The following is a 19,275-nucleotide window of genomic DNA, read 5'->3' as shown; positions in this document are numbered from 1 at the left end:
TCATGATGCCATCTTTATTATACCCTAAATTCCCATATACGACTAAGTCCACCACAAATTCTCTGTTCCATTGCACCAAGCTCTACCATACCACATTTCTTCAGCATTTGTAAATGTATAATATATTTTCATGACACTAAGGAAATGTTACTCTCATTACTCCTTGCCAAAATTTTCCTGGATATCCTCAGATGTACATGTATTCAATGCTCGACAAATGATTTCAACACACATAAGTGATTCAACATACACAATGTCCTACATATGTAACTGAATTGAATTCAATGTCCACATGTGGTAGGTACTTATAGATGCTGGATTTGTTCTTCCAAATAAAAAAAGTAGAGTTTGGTCAAGTTGCAAAATTAAAATCTTATTGGGATTTCCACTGGAATTATGTTGAATTCATTTAAGGGTGATTTTTCCATACAACAGCCTCCTGTCCCTGAACAAGGAAGGATATGGAACTCCCATTAAGTGGCTGTGAGTAAGCCAATGAAATTAAACCAGATAATATGCACAGGGACTCACACTGCATATAATTTTTAAATTTACTCCTCATAACCAACACATGAAGTAGAGAATATTATTATTCCTGGTTTATAGAGAAGAAAATTAAGGCTAAGTGACTTGTATTACCCATCAACGGGGAGTAAAAAAAAAGGTCACAAAATTTTTGTTACATAGCTTCCCTCCCATTCCTATTAAATGCAGAGTTCAACCTCCTACTTCATTTTCCAAATGCATCCATTACCAGAATTTACCTCTTTGTAAATCTCTGAGATTGAGTGAAATGATTGCCTAATCTCTGCACTGACCGGTTCCAACCCAGTTAAACAAAACATGAACTTTAGAGTTTCCCACTTTCTATGAAATAGAATATAGCTCACAAAAGATAATCAGAGGCCAAGGTTGGTTCTAGGAAAATAGTTTTAAAAAAGGGAAAGAACAGTATTATTTTCTCCTTTAGGAATGCTTTTCCTAACATTTCTTCCTAACAGATCAGGAACCACCCACCCAACCCCCCAAAAATCTAAACACATTTATTAACTGACCAATTCAGCCATATTTTATGCCAATAAAATGAAACTTAATTCTCCAGTTTTATACGTTAAAAAACCGCAGGCTCTAATCTGATACATTGACATATCTGTAAGTAAAGAATTAAAATAATTCAATGTATTAAGATTTAAAAAGATTAAAAAGAGGTTTAATAAATTTGAATTGGTTAGGGGAAAAGAATATTTTTCCTCTGCCCTTAAAATTGGGGTACAGATGCTGAAATGCTCTAGAATTCTGTATTTCTGAATTTATCTCATTTGGTAATCTAAAAATGTTAAATTCTTTTCTGATTAAAAACTGGTTATCTTTAGAGCTAATATTGAATAGAAAACAAACCTTATTTTCATTTAAAAGTGTTGAAACAAATGAAAACACAAAAACCATAAATATCTTCTGCTCCAAATATCTTCTTCCTTCTGACATGTCTCTTCTGCTTAAAGAATTTGTTTTTTTTTTTTTTTTCCCTTAACACAAAAGGCAACTAAAAGCAAATGGATGGCTAACATTCCCATGATGTGCTTCAAGTTTTCCTAAGGGACAGTATGATTCTTTTTTCTAAAAAGTAACTGTATCTCTCATATATTACCTTGGATTTGCACAACTGTTGAGGTAGTAGTCTTTATGACTATAGTTGGAAAAATTAATATCAAGGGGGCTCTTCCTTCTTAGAATCTGAGCCCATTCATTCACTTAAAAAACGTGTTCCAAATGTTTATTGTACGGCAATCACTGTGATAGCCACTTGACATCAAAGGGGGATAAAACAAAGTTCCTTCCTCAAAGGAGTCAAGCAACTGCAGGAATGACACTATGGACGTATCAGCTGAAAGCACATTGTGATTCAACATACACAATGTCCTACATATGTAACTGAATTGAATTCAATGTCCACATGTGGCAGGTACTTATAGATGCTGGATTTGTTCTTCCAAATAAAAAAAGTAGAGTTTGGTCAAGTTGCAAAATTAAAATCTTATTGGGATTTCCACTGGAATTATGTTGAATTCATTTATGTTGAATTCATACTCAGGCAGTGGGTATCTTGATCAAGCTGTAACCTATTACTCGTCCCTGCTAAGATCAGGCATGTTTGCATATATTTGAAGATCTGAGGGAGAGGGCCCAACTTAAGTTATATCTTTGCTTGCTGAATAGTAGAACGTCTTAGTGGCAAATGAAATTTCATATTGTGAGACTATAAGTACAGTGCAAGAATTTAGAAAATGTAATATTATAAATTGATAAAATCAATGTGGATTGGTACCTTAAAAATGTTTTTTTTTCCTCCAGATCCAACTTTATTAAAAGTGAGCCCAGAGCAGCAGGAGTCTTTTGCTTCACTCCCAGATTTACATCTTGAAAATGTTTCCCGACTTACTAAAAAAAAAATCTCCAGTGGGCATGACTGATTGTGTATCTTGGGCAGCAACAAAAGAAAATGAAGCAAAAAAGTGGACCAGCCACATTCTTTTGTGGCCAGAAAGAAAGGGTGTTTTTATATTCTGACGGATAGTGCCGGAAGGACAAAGAAGATGCTTAAAGGTTTTCCATAGAATAAGTTGTGAAAAATCAAGCCTCAAGAAGAGAATAATAATGATTAATAATTGGAACAATGTAAGTTCATTTTCAGACTTAAAAGAGAAAAGTTAATACAAATTGCATAATTTTATGTTATACAGAATATCATTACATACAACAGAATAGAAACATAATAAAATGCTTAAATTTGTGTAAATTGTAATAGTAAGGAAGTGTTAATTGACGGATTCTTCATCAACTTGCTTCTGTTGAATCTGCCTAAGTCAAGTGACTACAAGGAATGCAAGTGGACAGTCTCAAATTCAGCCCTTCCCTGATTTCTATAGGAAACCCACTCCTTCCGAGCACTTTGTGAGTTTACTAAGGACTAAGGATTTTTAGGGATGCAGGAATGTGTAACCCTAGGAGCCACTACCACCTAAGTTCTTAGAATATCTCCCCAGAGGTATCCAAGTATCTCAGTCAGTTGAACGTCCTACACAGTCTCAATCTCAGGGTTAAAAAAAAAAAAAATTAAAAAAAGACATCTCCCCAGTTCCACCATCTCTTCTTCCCATTCAATCTCCTGGTTATCTATAGTATCTCCTTCCTGTGCAGCTCAGAATCTCTTTACTGTGCAGAGAAATCTGGTTTTCTAAAGCCCACATCAGAAAACTCACATGTTCGAAACACACAGTTATTTGGAAGAACAACCATCCTTCAGGGTGGCAGGTAGCCCACCCCACCTTGGAAGGCAGCAGCAGTGACAAACAACAGAAGTTTCCCAGTTTCGTTCACAGTGATAAACTGTATTACTATCTGCTTCCCACAGCCGTACTCCTTATAACAATTCCTTAATCACGTCTTAATGATCACAAATCATACCTAAATTACTTGTAGATTATTCTTTCCCTAATGGGAATTTTCTATATTTTCAAGTATATGGAATAGAGAGGAACACACTTACAGCTAAAGTGCTTTTCTCTCATTATTTGTTAATCAGCTTAACAGCCTTGGGAGGCCTGGGACTTCCTGAGGAAGTTAGTTTATCCTCAGGAAGTTATTTCCTAGTCAAAGAGGAAGTAAACAGACGTGTTAACCTGATTTTTAAGGTCAGACTGTGTCCATGACTGTAAAGGGCAAATATTTCCAGTATCAGGTTATTCTCTCTAAAATGTTGGTCCCCAACCCCTTCCATATGCCCTTGGTGCCTTCAATGAGCTCAAAAGTCAGCCTTTTAGTGTAAAACCCTCCAAATAACCCAAAGAAAGGTGGTGGGTATAAAATGTCATAGAGCGATGGCTTATTTGTCACTGACATAGTACAAAAACTGTACAGCCACTCTCAAACTAAATATTTTAGTGAAACACTAGATTTTCAAAGCACTTTGGGAATGTATTCAATATTGTCTGGAAGGGGTCTCTTTAGACGCCTCCATTTTCCCCTACGTGAACCCAGACAGATTTTTCCAAGCTCCTCACAGCCTTACACACCACGCTGTACCTTCCTCTCCACCCTTCCACCTTCTGTCCACACGGGACAAGCTAAGTCCTAGGGTGCCCTGACACCTTTTCCCAATTGCTTCAAACCATGCCCCTCTCCCATCCTCTCCAACTACAGCCCCTCTTCAGACCACTCAAGACACAATCTTATACGGCCCTGAATTACTGTTGAACTGATTCAGTGTTCATTCCCCCCAGAACTTGCTAAGGTTCTGACAGCAGTAGGTCTCGCCATAATACCAAGTTCCATCAGGGGCCAAAGAGCTAATGGCAATATTGTGAAAGACGCTTGTTTAAGGCAACAGAGAATGACAGGGACTCAGGAGCTGCAGGGTAGATGCCCCACCTGAATCCATTAAATTAAACCCAAAAGTAGTTTCGAAAAATCTTCAAGGAGGAAAAAACACATCTGAGGGGTCATTCTCTGTGCTGCCAATCTGGGACTGACATACATTTTGTAGTCTCTCCGTAAATGCCTAAACAAATGGATTTAAACCTCCATTGAATTAAATTATTGAGATTACTGGTAAGATATCCTAGAAATGATCCAAGCCCTCCCTGCAAATACACTTAGTTGTATTTAGGTGTCTAAGGCTGAAACCTATCAATTATTTATTGAGTGTTTTTTTTGCAAATGACAGACTAGAGATGAGAGAAACACGGAATAGTTTTACACACGGGATTAGAATGCTAAAGATCTTATATTTTCTCTCCTAACTCTCCATAAAGACACTGACAGACACCGGAGGTCTCAATTAAGTATTACTTTAAGATGTCCTTAAACACACACACACACACACACACACTCACATACAGAAACCTAATTTTCTTCTGAGACTATTAAATGATATTTTTGCCATTCTGGATGATCCATTTTGGAAGATGATTCCTTTAAGAAATTAAACTTAGTTCTTGAGTCCGAGATGGTATTTAGGGTTTCATTACACATTTTTAGGCTTATATAACAATTTTGTGGATACCAAGCTGATGAGTTTTCCACTGCTTAAACTAATCCTCAAATGCAAATTTGACTTCTTTATTAAATTGGGCACATTGAATCTATAATATGTTCAAATCACCCACTGTAATTAGTGCAGGTTTCAAAAGTCACCTAACTTACATTTAGGCAGTAGTTAGAAACTTGGCCATGAAGCACGGACTTGTTAATTTAATTACCAGAACACCCTAAGCTTCAACAGCTAAAGCCTTGTAAGGTTTTCCTAAATAATCCTGAAATTTTCAGAAATAGATTAAGTTTGAAATTTAATTTTTTTATTTTTATTTTTTTAAGTATTTTTATTTATTTATTTATTTTTTTGATAGAGAGAGATCACAAGCAGGCAGAGAGGCAGGCAGAGAGAGAGGGGGAAGCAGGCTCCCTGCTGAGCAGAGAACCTGATGTGGGGCTCCATCCCAGGGCCCTGAGATCATGACCTGAGCCAAAAGCATAGGCTTTAACCCACTGAGCCACCCACATGCCCTGAAATTTAATTTTTAAAGGCAAAACAAATCTTTATAATAATCAATCATTACCTACTTCATAAACAGAGTAAAACCTCCTAAAAGTAATTTTCTGACTTTGGAATCTCTCCCTCCCATAAGGTCCCCCAAAACCACCCTTCCAGTTTGAATAGATGTCATCTTATCACGATTTTTAAAGGTCCTTTTCCTGTGTCATTTACTTTCCCCACTTCTGTACTTTTTGTTCCTCTTCCTATATTATATGCTTCTACTCTGTTTTCTCTTGTGTCATGGATTGAGTTCCATTTGACTGTAATAGTCTGCTTCAAGGCATAATTCCAGCCTTGCAAGGCACATGCTCTAAGATTGATATCTTCCACCTGTGTACATTTCCAATTAAAGAATAACTGCTTGGCTCAGTTTTAAAGTAAAAAGGAGCAATGTAACTAGTGAGTACTTTTATATTGCATGCACTATAGATCCTATATCATGATTAATTTAAATATCAAGTTCAAATCCTAAGTCTGTCTGATATAGCATGTCAAGGACACAATTATGATAACCTACAAATTAACCCTTCAACAGTTCAGTAAAAGTTAGCTTGGAATATTGAATTTTGCCTTCAATAAGAATTTAAAGTAAATTTCTAAACTATGCATAGACCAGCTTTCCATGTATAATACTGACAACTGAGATACAATTATGGGTTGGCATTTTGAAAAGGTACTTCTCATAAGAACTTTCAAAATGTAATTTGATATAAACGTATAAAAATGGTTAGCATGAAATTCTTAATAGTTGCATAGGACAACTTCAAAACAAACATTAAGGAAAAAAACCTTACTCAGAAGTCAGTGCTTATAACCATCTTTGCCTTTTACTAATTTTCCGACTTTGGGTCACACTGATGCTTTCCCGGTTTCCTTACTGTCATCCACCAAATGAAAATATGTTTACCTCCTTCTCGAGAGCAATGTGACGATGAAAACAGCTGAATGCAGTGATTCTCATGAAAGACCAGGAGTAGCATGAAATAACATGTATCCCCCCAAATGTGTGTTGAATTCGTTGGATGGTCAAAAAGGCTTTTGTTTAGGGAAATGAAATCTACCTTGAATTAAAAGCATCATCTTTCTCTTCCTGAGTGACTCATGTCAATGTTGTTCGAGCAAGAAGGAGAAAAAAGATAATATATGGAGGACAAAGAGAAGAAAGAAAAGCCCAGTTCCTGGGTGTTTTCAAAATAATTGCATTGAGAATTGGTCTAATTGGGGCACTGAAAACACATTAACCCATGACTGTGAAAATAAAGCAGTGATTGTCGGTACCACGGAAAAAACTCTTTTTTTTTTTTTTTTTTACCAACTCAATTCATTCATGGCTCAAATGAATCATTTTGTAAAATTAATTTCCCTCAGGGAGTTCATTAAATAAGCAGTTTCACAAAACAATATTCAGTGAATTTACTGAAAGGCTATTTTATAATCATGAGCCAACTTAAAGGTAGTATTTCCATCTCCAAGTGAGAAGCCAACCTATCTAAGTGGGTTGAGATCCTTTTTCCACTTGAAATAGACCTTCTCCTCCCATTGAAAGTACTGCTCTATTTGAACTCAAGTCTTCCTCAAACTCTTCTGGACGGCCTGCCTCCTCCTGTCAACCAGCTCAAAATAAGCAGCTAGCAGGTGGACCAAGCAGAATTAAAGAGCTTCACATTTAGAAGGAAATAGTTTTTTTAAAGGTCATGCTTCTTCCTGATTTGACCATCTCTCACCGAAACAACACAGGGTCAAACTCCTGCTCGACAATTTATTAGGTGTGTAATATTGAGCAAATCTTTTTATTTCTCTGTGCCTCAGGGATTTCTTTTGTAAAATGAGTGTATTAGATCAGAAAATTGCCAGGGTCTTTGAAGCTCCAAAAAAATCCTATGATGCCATATTTGGCTGACTTGATAACAACATTTATAAGCCATCTCACCTATAAATTGTGTTGTCAGTGAGTTCAATATCTGAACTTGAAGAGGTTTAAGGAGCAGCTAGATGAAGCTGACTGTTCCTCAGCCAATTACATTGGCCTCTGAACTAATGGTGTCACCTTCCCCCAGCTCAAGAGAAGTCAGAGTTGTCGAGATGCCACCAGTAAAGCCACAACCTCATAACCCTGTTCTGAGAAAGAAGCCCCAGCTGAGCTTACTATTTCCAGGAAGCTTCTTCATGATCCAACACAATCCAACTGATTCTGTTTCAGTCCTTTCAGGCTGGCTGCCGTGTGCTCTATTCTAACCACGGGCTGGACGTGACTTTCATAGCTGGATGTCAAAGGCTATTCCTCCTAGTACAAGGGAGAACACCCCATGGATGAGAAAGACTGAAAAAAAGTGTAACAGAAAGAATAGCAACACAACTGGAAAGAATTAAGCTGTGGCTTATGATGCTGGAATGCAGATTTTGTTGGGGAAAATGGAATGTTTCCAGCTTTCTGCACTTGAACCCAAACCCCCTACAGTGTCAGGAAATCAGGAACTTAAACTGTCACAAGAAATATAATGGGGTTTAAAGAAAACCTATAACATTTATCAAGGAGAAATCTCTGCAGGCTGCCAATTCCTTAAAAGGGGTGTGGGTTTAGACTCACAAAATTAAGATGCACAAAGATTTTGCATGAGACTTTGGAATGCAACACTACCATTTAGGTGAAAAAAAAAATACAATTCTCTGTTGGATTAAAAATGAATTGTACCACCGTCTGTGCCCTTCATGCCTAGCGGAACAGCCTGATGACCCAAAGTGGATGAGTGGGAATATCAGGAAGATGGCAAGGACATGAGTCCTTACATTTCCTAGAATGAATAGATGTGACCAAGGCCTTAACCAACAATCAGGCTTGGTTACTAAAAACTTAAAATCCAAGCTGTGGTTAGAGACTCTCCAGGAAAAGCTGTATTAAAAAAAAAAAAAAAGTTTTGAGAAACTTGTCTATCCTCTGTTATGTCTTCCAGAACTTTCCAGGAGAGTATATACTAGGAGAAGTCCACTCTGACCAGACACCACTTGCGGGGCTGTGAACACTGCTGGCCCAGAGATTCCTTATGATGCTTTCAGAGCAGTGCTGACCCAGAGGCCGGAGCATCTCGAGAGAAGCTTTCAGCCAGCAGCCCTGCTCTCTGTATGGCCAAGACCCATACTCCTAAGGGGTCTTCTCACCACTGTTCAAGACTTCTCCCCAGAGGTAGGAGGCAGCACTTTCCAAGAATAGTTTGTACTGATTTACATGTAAGTCTGAAGGCCAGGTAGAAGCAGCAGCTTCTGACAACCATTTCATGGGTCTAGTTCCATGACTTTCAGCAAATGTTCTGTGTTGTGAAACTTCCACCACGATCCAACTTTAGAACACGGTCATCTCTCCAGTCAGATCTCTGGTGTCTGTCACAGTTAATTCCCATTCCCACCACCAGCCCCAGGTTGGTGCATGGTATGTGGGCGCCCTTCCCTCCCCTCAGCTCCCATGTCCTCAGGTCAGGCGCCCCCCCCCCCCCCCTCACCCACACAGCACAGGTTCCTTAGTGTTTCGTGGCAAGACACAACAACTCTACCCTTGGCTGTCGTGTGGAGGCCGGACACAAAGGCACAAGGTACATGCGTGTACATACCTCCCACCCAGGCCGGGAATTGATATAATACTTTCCCCATTCAGCCCACCAGAGAGAAATCCAACTCTGCTCCCCAAGGCTTCCAACTCAGCTATTACAGGTATGGCCATGATTTGCAAAGGCTGCAGGAAAACCAAATATTGTCCTTCACGACAAATCTCATTTTTAGAAATCAGTACCACTCAGACCTTTAACGTGAGAATCCTGCCTGTTTCTTAAAGAGGATATTGTTAATTTCAGAGGTGAAAAGTCCTCTTAAGACGATCAAAGAAGTGAAGAAAGCAATGGTAGGGAAACCACTTCTGCAAAACCGGTTATACCACTAGCCCAACACTTTCTTAACAACCAAGGTTAAACATGGTTCTAGAAACAGTGGGAAGAAAACCAGAGAACCATTTTTCAATTGGTTCCACCAGAAACTCGTGTTGCTTTCTGTTTCTTGGCACACAATGGCTAGTAGGTGCTTTCTGGTAGGAGCAAATTTGTATACCATTGGATAAACACACTTTGTGGAGGTCCGAGAATGGGACACCACAATCCTGAGAGGCAGACCAGGACTCTGTCACCTGTGCATTGAGAAAACGAATGCTGGCTGGTGTTCCATCTTGAAAACCCAGCCTGAGAGCAAGATTACTCTGCAAAAGACATTCCCTGAAATACAGTTTTATGGAAATAGCACCCACACCTAATTTATTTGAAAATATTTTTTTACTTCTATTGATTAAAAAACAGTAGAAAAATGGATTCATACATAAAACAGTAAAAAAAAAAAAAACCTTAATTTTGCAGATACACACACACACACAAAAAAATGGATAGCATCTTCCATAGAGATGGGGTTTTTCCATTTAAGAGCTGGAAGAAATAACTTCTATTAATTTAGCCCAGTTGCTAAAATTTCAGTTTCACATAAACATCATATTTTCTCATTTTTCTCTCCTGAGTTTACCCTCAGAATGGTAGGAAATGCATTGTGACAAAAATGTATAAAACATTGGCTGAGTCTCACATCAAAAGAATTTTCCTAAGGAAAAAGCAGAATAAGATGAAAATTTGAAATCCCTATAGAGGGTTTTTTTTTTCTTGAAGCATAAAAAGAAGACATTTTTTATGCATGAAGTCCCACAGTCCCCTCCCCCAACCCTTGCAACAGAGCCCATACAGTTTCATAATCTCTGATTTTGAAAAAGAGAAAACAATAATATGAACATTTAAACCTGGAGAGGCAAACACAGAGATATTATCTCACAAACTTCTAACTTCTGATTTTCACAGCCACTCCAAGTAGCCAAACTATGACTATAACAAGAGTGACTGAAATCGTGGTAGAAAGAAGTGATTATCTTACAAAACAAAAAATTTCTGATTAGAGAGAACTATAAGTCAATATGTTATGTTGAAGTGATTTCTACTCAGGCTCCTAAAAATGGAGGCCTCAAAAACAAATGTCTAGAGTCAATTTACCTGACTTGCACGTTACCGTAACTACATTTCAAGAATGACCTAGTGCTCTGATTGAATTAACAGGCAGAAAATTCAAACTGGATTTCTACTGGGTGGTTTGCAGCCCTGAGGAGAACAACCTGATCTGTCTGCCTTCAAATGCTGGTGAAATAATCCTAAAGCATTAAACATCAAGGAATATAATCCCATTATAAAAGCTCTTCATACATCAGTCAGTTTGAAACACATCAAGTCAAAGAATACCCAAAGAGAAGCCATCCACACAAGGGATCAAGGGATCAACCCCCATCATTCACGCACACATGGTCACACAGATCAAGAACAACCAAACACTGAGACCAAGGTCATGGGGTTACTCTTCCTAATACTGCAAGCAGCATAAAGTAAGCCTCAAGACAGAGTGTAGACATGAACCTTCACACACCCTGCACATTTGAAGAAAGCGGGCTCTACACATGGTCACCTCACCTTGGGTCTTCTATTATAAGCAGCATCGACGTCTTACACCGGACCTGCATTCAGCCATTAATTTAGAAGGAACTCTTCTTCAGAAAAGAACTCACTTAATTGTGTTTAACATTAAAATAAAAACAACTAATTCCATCATTGAGCCAGCTTTCCAGTAAATAACTACCACAGAAACAGTGATGCCCGCATGCAAACAAGTAATACCACAAATGCTTCTGCACCATGCAGAGCAATTAAGTCCAACATGGATTACAACATAGAATGAAAATCTGTATCAAGACTATCAACCGAGCTGGTCTTTGCCCTGAGAGGCAGGACTTTCCACATATTCTTTAAATAACCAAACAAACCTCTCCCCCCCACCCCACATAATGGTTAATTCAAGTTCTACAAATCACATGATTGTGACCCTCCCATTGTCCATATCTTGAATTCCAAGTGGGCCTATTTTGAAAGTTCTTGCAGGAACTTTCAACTACAACATGGGAATTTTATAATCACAGTGTTTTCCACACTGAGAAACAAGACAGATAACATCATGAAGGCTCCCCAGACATCAGCCTATTATCTTTTCACAAAATAACAGCATTTGCCTTAGAATTGAGACACTTGACTCCTATTGAAACTCCTTCATCAGTCTGCAACAACACAGCAACAAAAAAGCAACTCGGGAAACCCTTTGCCTTCTCATTTTTAAGAATCTCATATGCTCTCACTCAGTAGAACAGAACTGAGACTCACATTTTATTTGTCTTCCAAAAATAGTCTGCACTGTGAACACAGGGAGAGAGATAATGAAGACCAGATGCCTACCTTCACTGGTAGCCACATTCTTCTGGGCTTGGGTCGGCGTGTGATCTGTACTTGAACTCACGTCGGATGAGATGCTTGAGCTGCCTTTGCCTAGAGAAAACAGGAATGAGCAGCTTTTGAGTTTTGTAACTTCAGAAATGGACCATGCCATCCACTCTGTCCCATACCGAGCCATATCGCTTGCTTCCAAGAAAGAAGCCATAATACCAGGAAGGGAGTTTATTAGGTTTCTTGCCTCTTGCATCAAATATCTGACCCATATGAGTGGAACCAAAGCCCTATTACAGTATAGCTCAACTAATTATAAAACATGTGATAGCGTAATCTCATTTTGGCATATGTGTGAATAAGAAAAGACATGTGGGAAACTCATCTACAGTATTAATTTTTTTTTAATTTTTTATTTTTTATAAACATATATAAACATATATTTTTATCCCCAGGGGTACAGGTCTGTGAATCACCAGGTTTACACACTTCACAGCACTCACCAAAGCACATACCCTCCCCAATGTCCATAATCTCACCCCCTTCTCCCAAACCCTCTCCCCCCAGCAACCCTCAGTTTGTTTGTGAGATTAAGAGTCACTTATGGTTTGTCTCCCTCCCAATCCCATCTTGTTTCATTGATTCTTCTCCTACCCACTTACAGTATTAATTTTTTATTTGCCACTATAGACTATCCATTTCCCAGTAGAGGACAAAAGCACATCTAAGAATGAGGCATTATCCAAATAGTAAGAACCTGCTGGCTCCAAACAGTTGTATCACCTTAAAAACCAAATTCCCTGTTTTAATAGGTTCTCCTTTAAACAAACAAACAAACAAAAAATGCTTACATATCTAATGCAGTAGTTATCAAGCAGGATGTTCTTCCCTCAAGGGGACATTTGGCAAAGTCTGGTGCCATTTTCAGTTGTCACAACTGGGGAAGGAATGCTACTGGCACCTAGTAGGGAGAGGTCAGCGATTCTGCCAAACATCTTACAACACACAGAACAACTCCCACAAGAAAGAATTCTCCAGCACAAAACATCAATCATGCCGAGGCTGAAAATCCCTGGTATAAATAATCGCACTTCAGCTGACAGCCGAGTTTCTACTCTTCCTCCATTTAATATGAAGAGAGACACGAACGTCACTAAATATTCTTAAAGTGTCATACAGAAGATGGTAAATATGAACCAAACTCACTACCGAGTGAGGGAAGGGTCAGTGACTGCCGTGAGCAGAGTTGTAAGATCGCTCCCCTGGTACCTGCCACAGATTCAACGTCCCCCACCCCAACCCCTCAATTCATCTTAAAACCTAACCACCAGGGGGATGGTTTTAGGAGGTGGAACCTCTGGGAGGGGGTTAAAGCATAAGGATGGAGACTTCACGAATGGGATTAGTGCCCGAACAGAAGAGGCCCCTGAGAGCTCCCTGGTCCCTTCCATCATGTAAACACATACGAAAAAGACAGCCATCCATAGGCCAAGAAGCAGGCTCTCCCCACACACCTTGCTCTTGGAATTTTCAGCCTCCAGAAGTGTAAGAATTAGATTTCTGTTGTCATATGCCACTAGTCTGTGGTATTTTTTTTTTTTTAGCCACTTCAGTAGTCTAACTGATGCCCATGTCTGATAATCTCTTCCCTCAAGAGTAGGCAGAACCTGTAACTTGCCTCTAAGCAACAGAATATGGCAAGGGTGAAGGGGTTTCACAGAAGCAATTAATTTCCCAATGAGTTGACTTTCATCAAAAGGGAGGTTACCCTGGGTGGGCCTGGCCTAATTAGGTGAGCTCTCTCCAAGAGTCTAGAGAAGAGACCCTGGTGACTGGATCAGAAGAAGCAAGACACTTTGAGTTCTGCTGCTGTGAGGAAATGAATGTGGCCAACAGCCCGGTGAGCATGGAAGAGGGCTCACCCAAGTCTCAGAGGAGAGCACAGCCCTGGCAAGTGTCTTGAGCAAAACAACTCTGTGAGACCAGAAAAAAACTCCCAGCTGATCCAGGCCCAGAATTCTGACCCCAAAACTGTGAGATAATAAATGTATCTTGTTGGGGCCCCTGGTGGCTCAGTGAGTTAAAGCCTCTGCCTTCAGCTCAGGTCATGATCCCACGGTCCTGCGTCGAGCCCCGCATCGGGCTCTCTGCTCGGCAGGGAGCCTGCTCCCCACTCTCTCTCTGCCTGCCTCTCTGCCTACTTGTGATCTCTATCAAATAAATAAATAAAATCTTTTTAAAAAATAAAAAATAAATGTATCTTGCAGTAAGCTATTGTTAAGTTTGTGGTCCTTGTCATGCGACAAGAGAAAACTAATATAATGACCTCCCAATTCTATCACAAATGAGTTCTTTTTGCTTCCCACGGTATGATCGGGACTCTTACATGTGGCTGAGAAACACATTCCCAGTAGTGTTCCCTGTGTAGTGGCACACACCCCAGTTTGGGGGAGTGAGCCTCCCTCAAAATACAGAGCTGAAAAGCACAGATGAGCTTCGCTTGAAGAGCTTCTGGGATTTGTTTGGCAATGTTGGGAGTAACGAACACACCAAGGTCATGGGTGATACCACCTGAGCAGGAACCTCAAAGGGCATTGTTTCCCTTTACCACTGTCCATGGCTCACAGTGACTTCTGGCTCTGAGACAAGCCTGTTATTCCTGCTGTCCCTTCCCATTGCACATCCTCCCCCCTGAGAGTTAGCCAAGACGACGCAGCAACTCTCTTCATTGGTCTGTGCTAGCCCATTCTGTGGCCTGGCTGTGGTTGCCATTCACCTGCCATGGTTCACCTTTGGACAGGGTGGACATATTAGACCAGGTGTGTAGTTAGAAGTATGTCAGTGTGGTCTCTAACCTCAGCCTGCTGCTCCCTTGTTTTTGACCTTGGACACTCCCTTCTTCTCCAGGAGGCTCAGTCTCCACAGGTGGCAGGAGAGAAGGTTGGACTGAGCGATTCCCAGTGGCTCAAATAGTCTATGATTCTCTGAGTCCATCACGGTCCTCCTCAAACCCAAGTAATGCCAATACCCCCTTTAATATGGCAAAAAGCACTGCTGTTCAGCACTAATGGAGACTTAAATTATTTTTAGTATACCGTTATTTGTGATGTATATGTTATATACGTTATACGTGATGCACAAATAGAAATCTAAAAATAAACTCCATATGCTTTAACTCTGATTCAACAATAAGACCAAAACAAAGTAACGAATTAAACACAAAAACAAGAAAGTCCATAAAATTCAAATTAACAGCGTTAATTTAATGTGGCAGATGATGTTATTTTGCAGAGATTAAATTGGCTTACAAAATGTAAATATAGAACTTGCTGTTAAAGCCAATATTCTCTTGGTTTGGGCATACCCATACTACCCACCCCTCCACAGTGAAGGCTTGGCCTGCCCACCATTTTCCTGCATTCAATCTCAGGACTCCTTCCTCCCCGAACACAATGACACACCACTGGGCCTTCCCTCGGTCTGACTGTTTCACTCACGATCTTTAAGTCTGCTCCTCTTTTATTCCTTCTTGGCTCATAAGCATCAAAGTAGAATTCTTGCCTTAAAAGGCAGATGTAAACGTGGACAATGAAATCTTGTGGCAGGACTCACGAAGAAAGGGGAACCCGTATGCAATGATTTATTGTTTTTATGATGGTCATCAAAACGAAAGCACCAAGTAAAACAAATTCCAGAGGAAATACTCAGACAGGTCTGAAAACAGAATGCAGACCCCCTCAGGGGACCACAAACTCCAATTAAAGAAATGCTGGTCCATGAAGAAAGGGAAGAAGATAAAATATATATATATATATATATATATATATATATATATATATATATATATATACACACACATATATGTATATATATATATATAAAATCAATGATATTTATAATAACAGTTGTGTATGCTGTGCCATGTAGTCTAGTAAATACTTTAACTGTGGTGAATAGTCCATGTGCCCTGCGGCTATGTTCTGCAATCACTTTTTCATTACTGCCTTCCCCCCCACCCAAGGAAAATTTCTGGACTTTTTTCGTAATTATCATCCAAGAGAAATTGTAATTTAGCCAATATACTGTATAACTATTACAAGCTCTGTGTAGATCTCTGGGTTTTACATAAAAAGGAGTTCTCACCTCCCCCCCCCCCATTTAAGAACCAATTTCTGTCCCTTTGAGAACATGCGCTTTTGATAGCACAACACTGAGTATTTAACAGATTAACTAATTAAGGAAATCAAGATAATAGAGAAATACCATCCACTCTCGTTACTCATGGTAGTTATGTTCTACAAAGTCACCACGAACCATGAGCCAACGTGGCGCGTCACGTGTGGCTCCATCTCGCGGCCAGGCAGTCATGCCCAAGCCATAGCCAAGAGTTTAACCAACTGAGCCATCCAGTCGCCCCTTGTCTCTTCATTTTATTTTTTTTTAAGATTTATTTATTTGACAGAGAGAGATCACAAGTAGGCAGAGAGGCAGGCAGAGAGAGAGGAGGAAGCAGGCTCCCGGCTGAGCAGAGAGCCCGATGCAGGGCTCTATCCCAGGGCTCTGGGATCATGACCTGAGCCGAAGGCAGAGGCTTTAACCCCCTGAGCCACCCAGTCACCCCTTCTCTCTTCATTTTAAACCTGCAAAACTAAGTTTCTTCTCTCTTCTCCTTCCCAGTGCCCAGGCTGATTTTGTAAATGCAGGTATTTAAAACAAGACAGCCAGACATTCCATTATGATTTATTGATAATGTGAGGAAGGTAAAGGGTGAAAAAGAAAGACTGATCAATACATGACAAGAAAATGAACCAATGGGTCCTACGATCTTCAACATTCTTAAGAGTCCAAGAAATTACTTGCAAAATTGATCCCTTATATAACTTCCAGATTATATGCATTGAATTCATTCCTGTGGGTTTCAGCCACAGACTTCTGATATGAAATCCACAAACAAGCACGTGGGCCGGCGTGGGGGCCTCAGCCCATCACATTTCCGGTTCCTTGCCGTACCTTGTTTTCAAGCCGCTGTTGGCACACCATGACAGCCTGGTTTAATCAAATGAAAGAGAATTTTTTTCAATATCTTAGAATTAGATCACAGGAGTGGTGGGTCATATTTGTGTGTTGAGTTCACGGTTATCTTCCTGATTGTTATCTTGAGATAATTTCTTACCTTCTTTGATCCATAGTTCAAGTGTCTCTACATAAAGAATAATATTAGTTATCTCAAAGCATGATCTGGCTTAATCCCCAAACCAGGTGCACACTGGGTTTTGAAAAGAAACTGATACTGTGAAAGCCTATTAGCTCTTTCAGGCTAAAGGGGAGAGGGGGATTTAGCAAAGGAATTCTCCAGAGTCTGAGACCCTGAAGGAGAGGGAAATGAGGGATCAAATCCTAAATACTCTGCTTTCTTTTATTGTGAGCAAAAATCAGTAGATGGTGCCTTTTGTGTCTGCGTCTCCCCTAGAGAAGACTGAACAGGAGATGAAAAGATTGAGAGGAAAAAAGGAAAGGAAACAGAAGGGGAACCCTCAGCCCTGATGCTCTTTTTATTTCAAGCCATTTAATGCCCTAAGTGGTGGTGTCCTTCTTGCCAGTTTCTCAAAGTGCTTAGCAAGTGATCTCAGGGCCCCTGAGCAGGATACACACATCTGTAATGCACTGGAAGTCCGGGCCAATGCTGGAAAATAGGATAGCTAAGTGAGCACCTGCTTCGTGCCCCGGCGACCGTGCGCTGGTCCCTTCCGCTAAGCAGCTGCCATTCTTACAGGTTCATATTCAGCCTAAGAAAAGCCAACGACATGTTTCAGCATTTGCCTTATTGCTGAGAGATACAATCCCCACCCAAACCCAAGACCCGATTCAGAGTGGTAGTGCTTTTTAATTATATTTAAAATACGTATAACATAAATTTGCCATAACGTTTGACTGGTTTTCAGTGCACAATGGAGTGGGATTATTTACATTCACAATGTTGTGCAACCATCACGCCTATTTCCAAAATTTTTCATTACCTGACACAGAAATCCTGTGTCCGTTAAGCAATAACTCGCCATCCCTTTCTCCTCCAGCCGCTGGTAACTTCTGGTCTGCTTTCGGTCCCTGTGAATTCGCCTAGTCTACATACAGCCCCTAAGTGGAATAAGACAATAGTTGTCTTTTTGTGTCGGGCTTATTTAACTTTTTCTCTTTCTTTAGGATTTTATTTACTTATTTGAGAGAGAGAGAGAGAGAGAACAAGCAGTGGGGAGGGACAGAGGGAGAGGAAGCAGCAGGCTCCCCGCTGAGCAGAGAGCGGGATTCGGGGCTCGATCCCAGGACCTGGAGATCATGACCTGAGCTGAAGGTAGATGCTTAACCAGCTGAGCCATACAGATGCTTATTTCACTTTTTCAAGGTCCCTTCAGATCAGTACCTCATTCCTTTCTTTACAGTTGAATAATACTTCGTCGTGTCTATACACCATGTTCTGTTTCTTCATTTCTCTATTGAGGAACTTTTGACTGTTGTTGACTCTTCTTTCGGCTGTTGTGGGTAAGGCTGCAATGACAGGACGCTGGCTTTGACTGCTTGTGGTTTTTAACTTTCAGATTTCTAGTGCATGTTGTTTCCAGCCGAAATCAGATCCCGAGTGCTGTGGCTGCAGCAGGCGAACAGAGTACACAGAGTTCTTCCAGAAGAGAAAAACGGGACAAGCCCACCGCTGAGTCAGCAGCTTCTCGAGAACCAATGGCAGCCCGGCCACAGCCCCCAGGACGGAATGTCGAGCAAGGATGGTGGGAGTGTTGAGTTACCTCCAGACAGGGCTGGATGGCCGCTGCTGCCGGTAGCGGCGAATCTAGAACAGAAAACCAGCACAGGGCACGGATGCTAGCTGAGCAGACACCGGGCTTTGGGATCCAGACACACACCTGCTGGCCCCACGTCTGCACTTGGAAAGTTGCAAGGCTCTTGGTCTGCACTTGGAAAGTTGCAAGGCTCTGACTGCACACTTGGGGGCTTCCTCCTTCTCCCCACATGGGGGTTGTGCATGTTCTCTCTAAGAAAGACAAGAGCTTTTGCCGCCTGTAAGACAGTATGTGGGGGGGGAGGCAGGGGGGAGAGGGCTGTCCCACTCCCAAATCACAGAAGCAAAACCATGATGTGTGAAATGCAAGCCCAGGGCTTAACCCCACATGAACCCGAAGGATAGCTAATCATTTAAGTACCGTTAGCATCGAAGCCAGAGGGTAAACAGAGAAGAATCAAATAGAAATAATTTAAGTTGATCAGCAAAACTTCTTGGGGGAAGAAAGCATACTGAGACAAAAATCTCAGTTAAAACCCATCTCTTCTGCACGCCTC

At 40.5% G+C, this 19,275-nt stretch overlaps 1 protein-coding gene across 1 annotated transcript in view; it reads right to left on the bottom strand.

The window, feature by feature from the left end:
• Positions 1 to 19,275, bottom strand: part of FBXL7 (F-box and leucine rich repeat protein 7) — a 369,360-nt gene that overhangs the window by 263,700 nt on the left and 86,385 nt on the right. Inside the window, exon 2 of the mRNA XM_004761209.2 lies at positions 11,941 to 12,030. Coding sequence (XP_004761266.1) covers positions 11,941 to 12,030 — 90 coding nt within the window. The remainder of the gene's footprint in view (positions 1 to 11,940; positions 12,031 to 19,275) is intronic.

This window comes from Mustela putorius, unplaced genomic scaffold, assembly GCF_011764305.1.
Source record: "Mustela putorius furo isolate JIRA1106 unplaced genomic scaffold, ASM1176430v1.1 tig00000589_pilon_pilon_pilon, whole genome shotgun sequence".
Lineage (NCBI taxonomy): Eukaryota > Metazoa > Chordata > Mammalia > Carnivora > Mustelidae > Mustela > Mustela putorius.
Note: the sequence above shows the minus strand (reverse complement) of the source record. Positions and strands in the feature narration are given on the sequence as shown.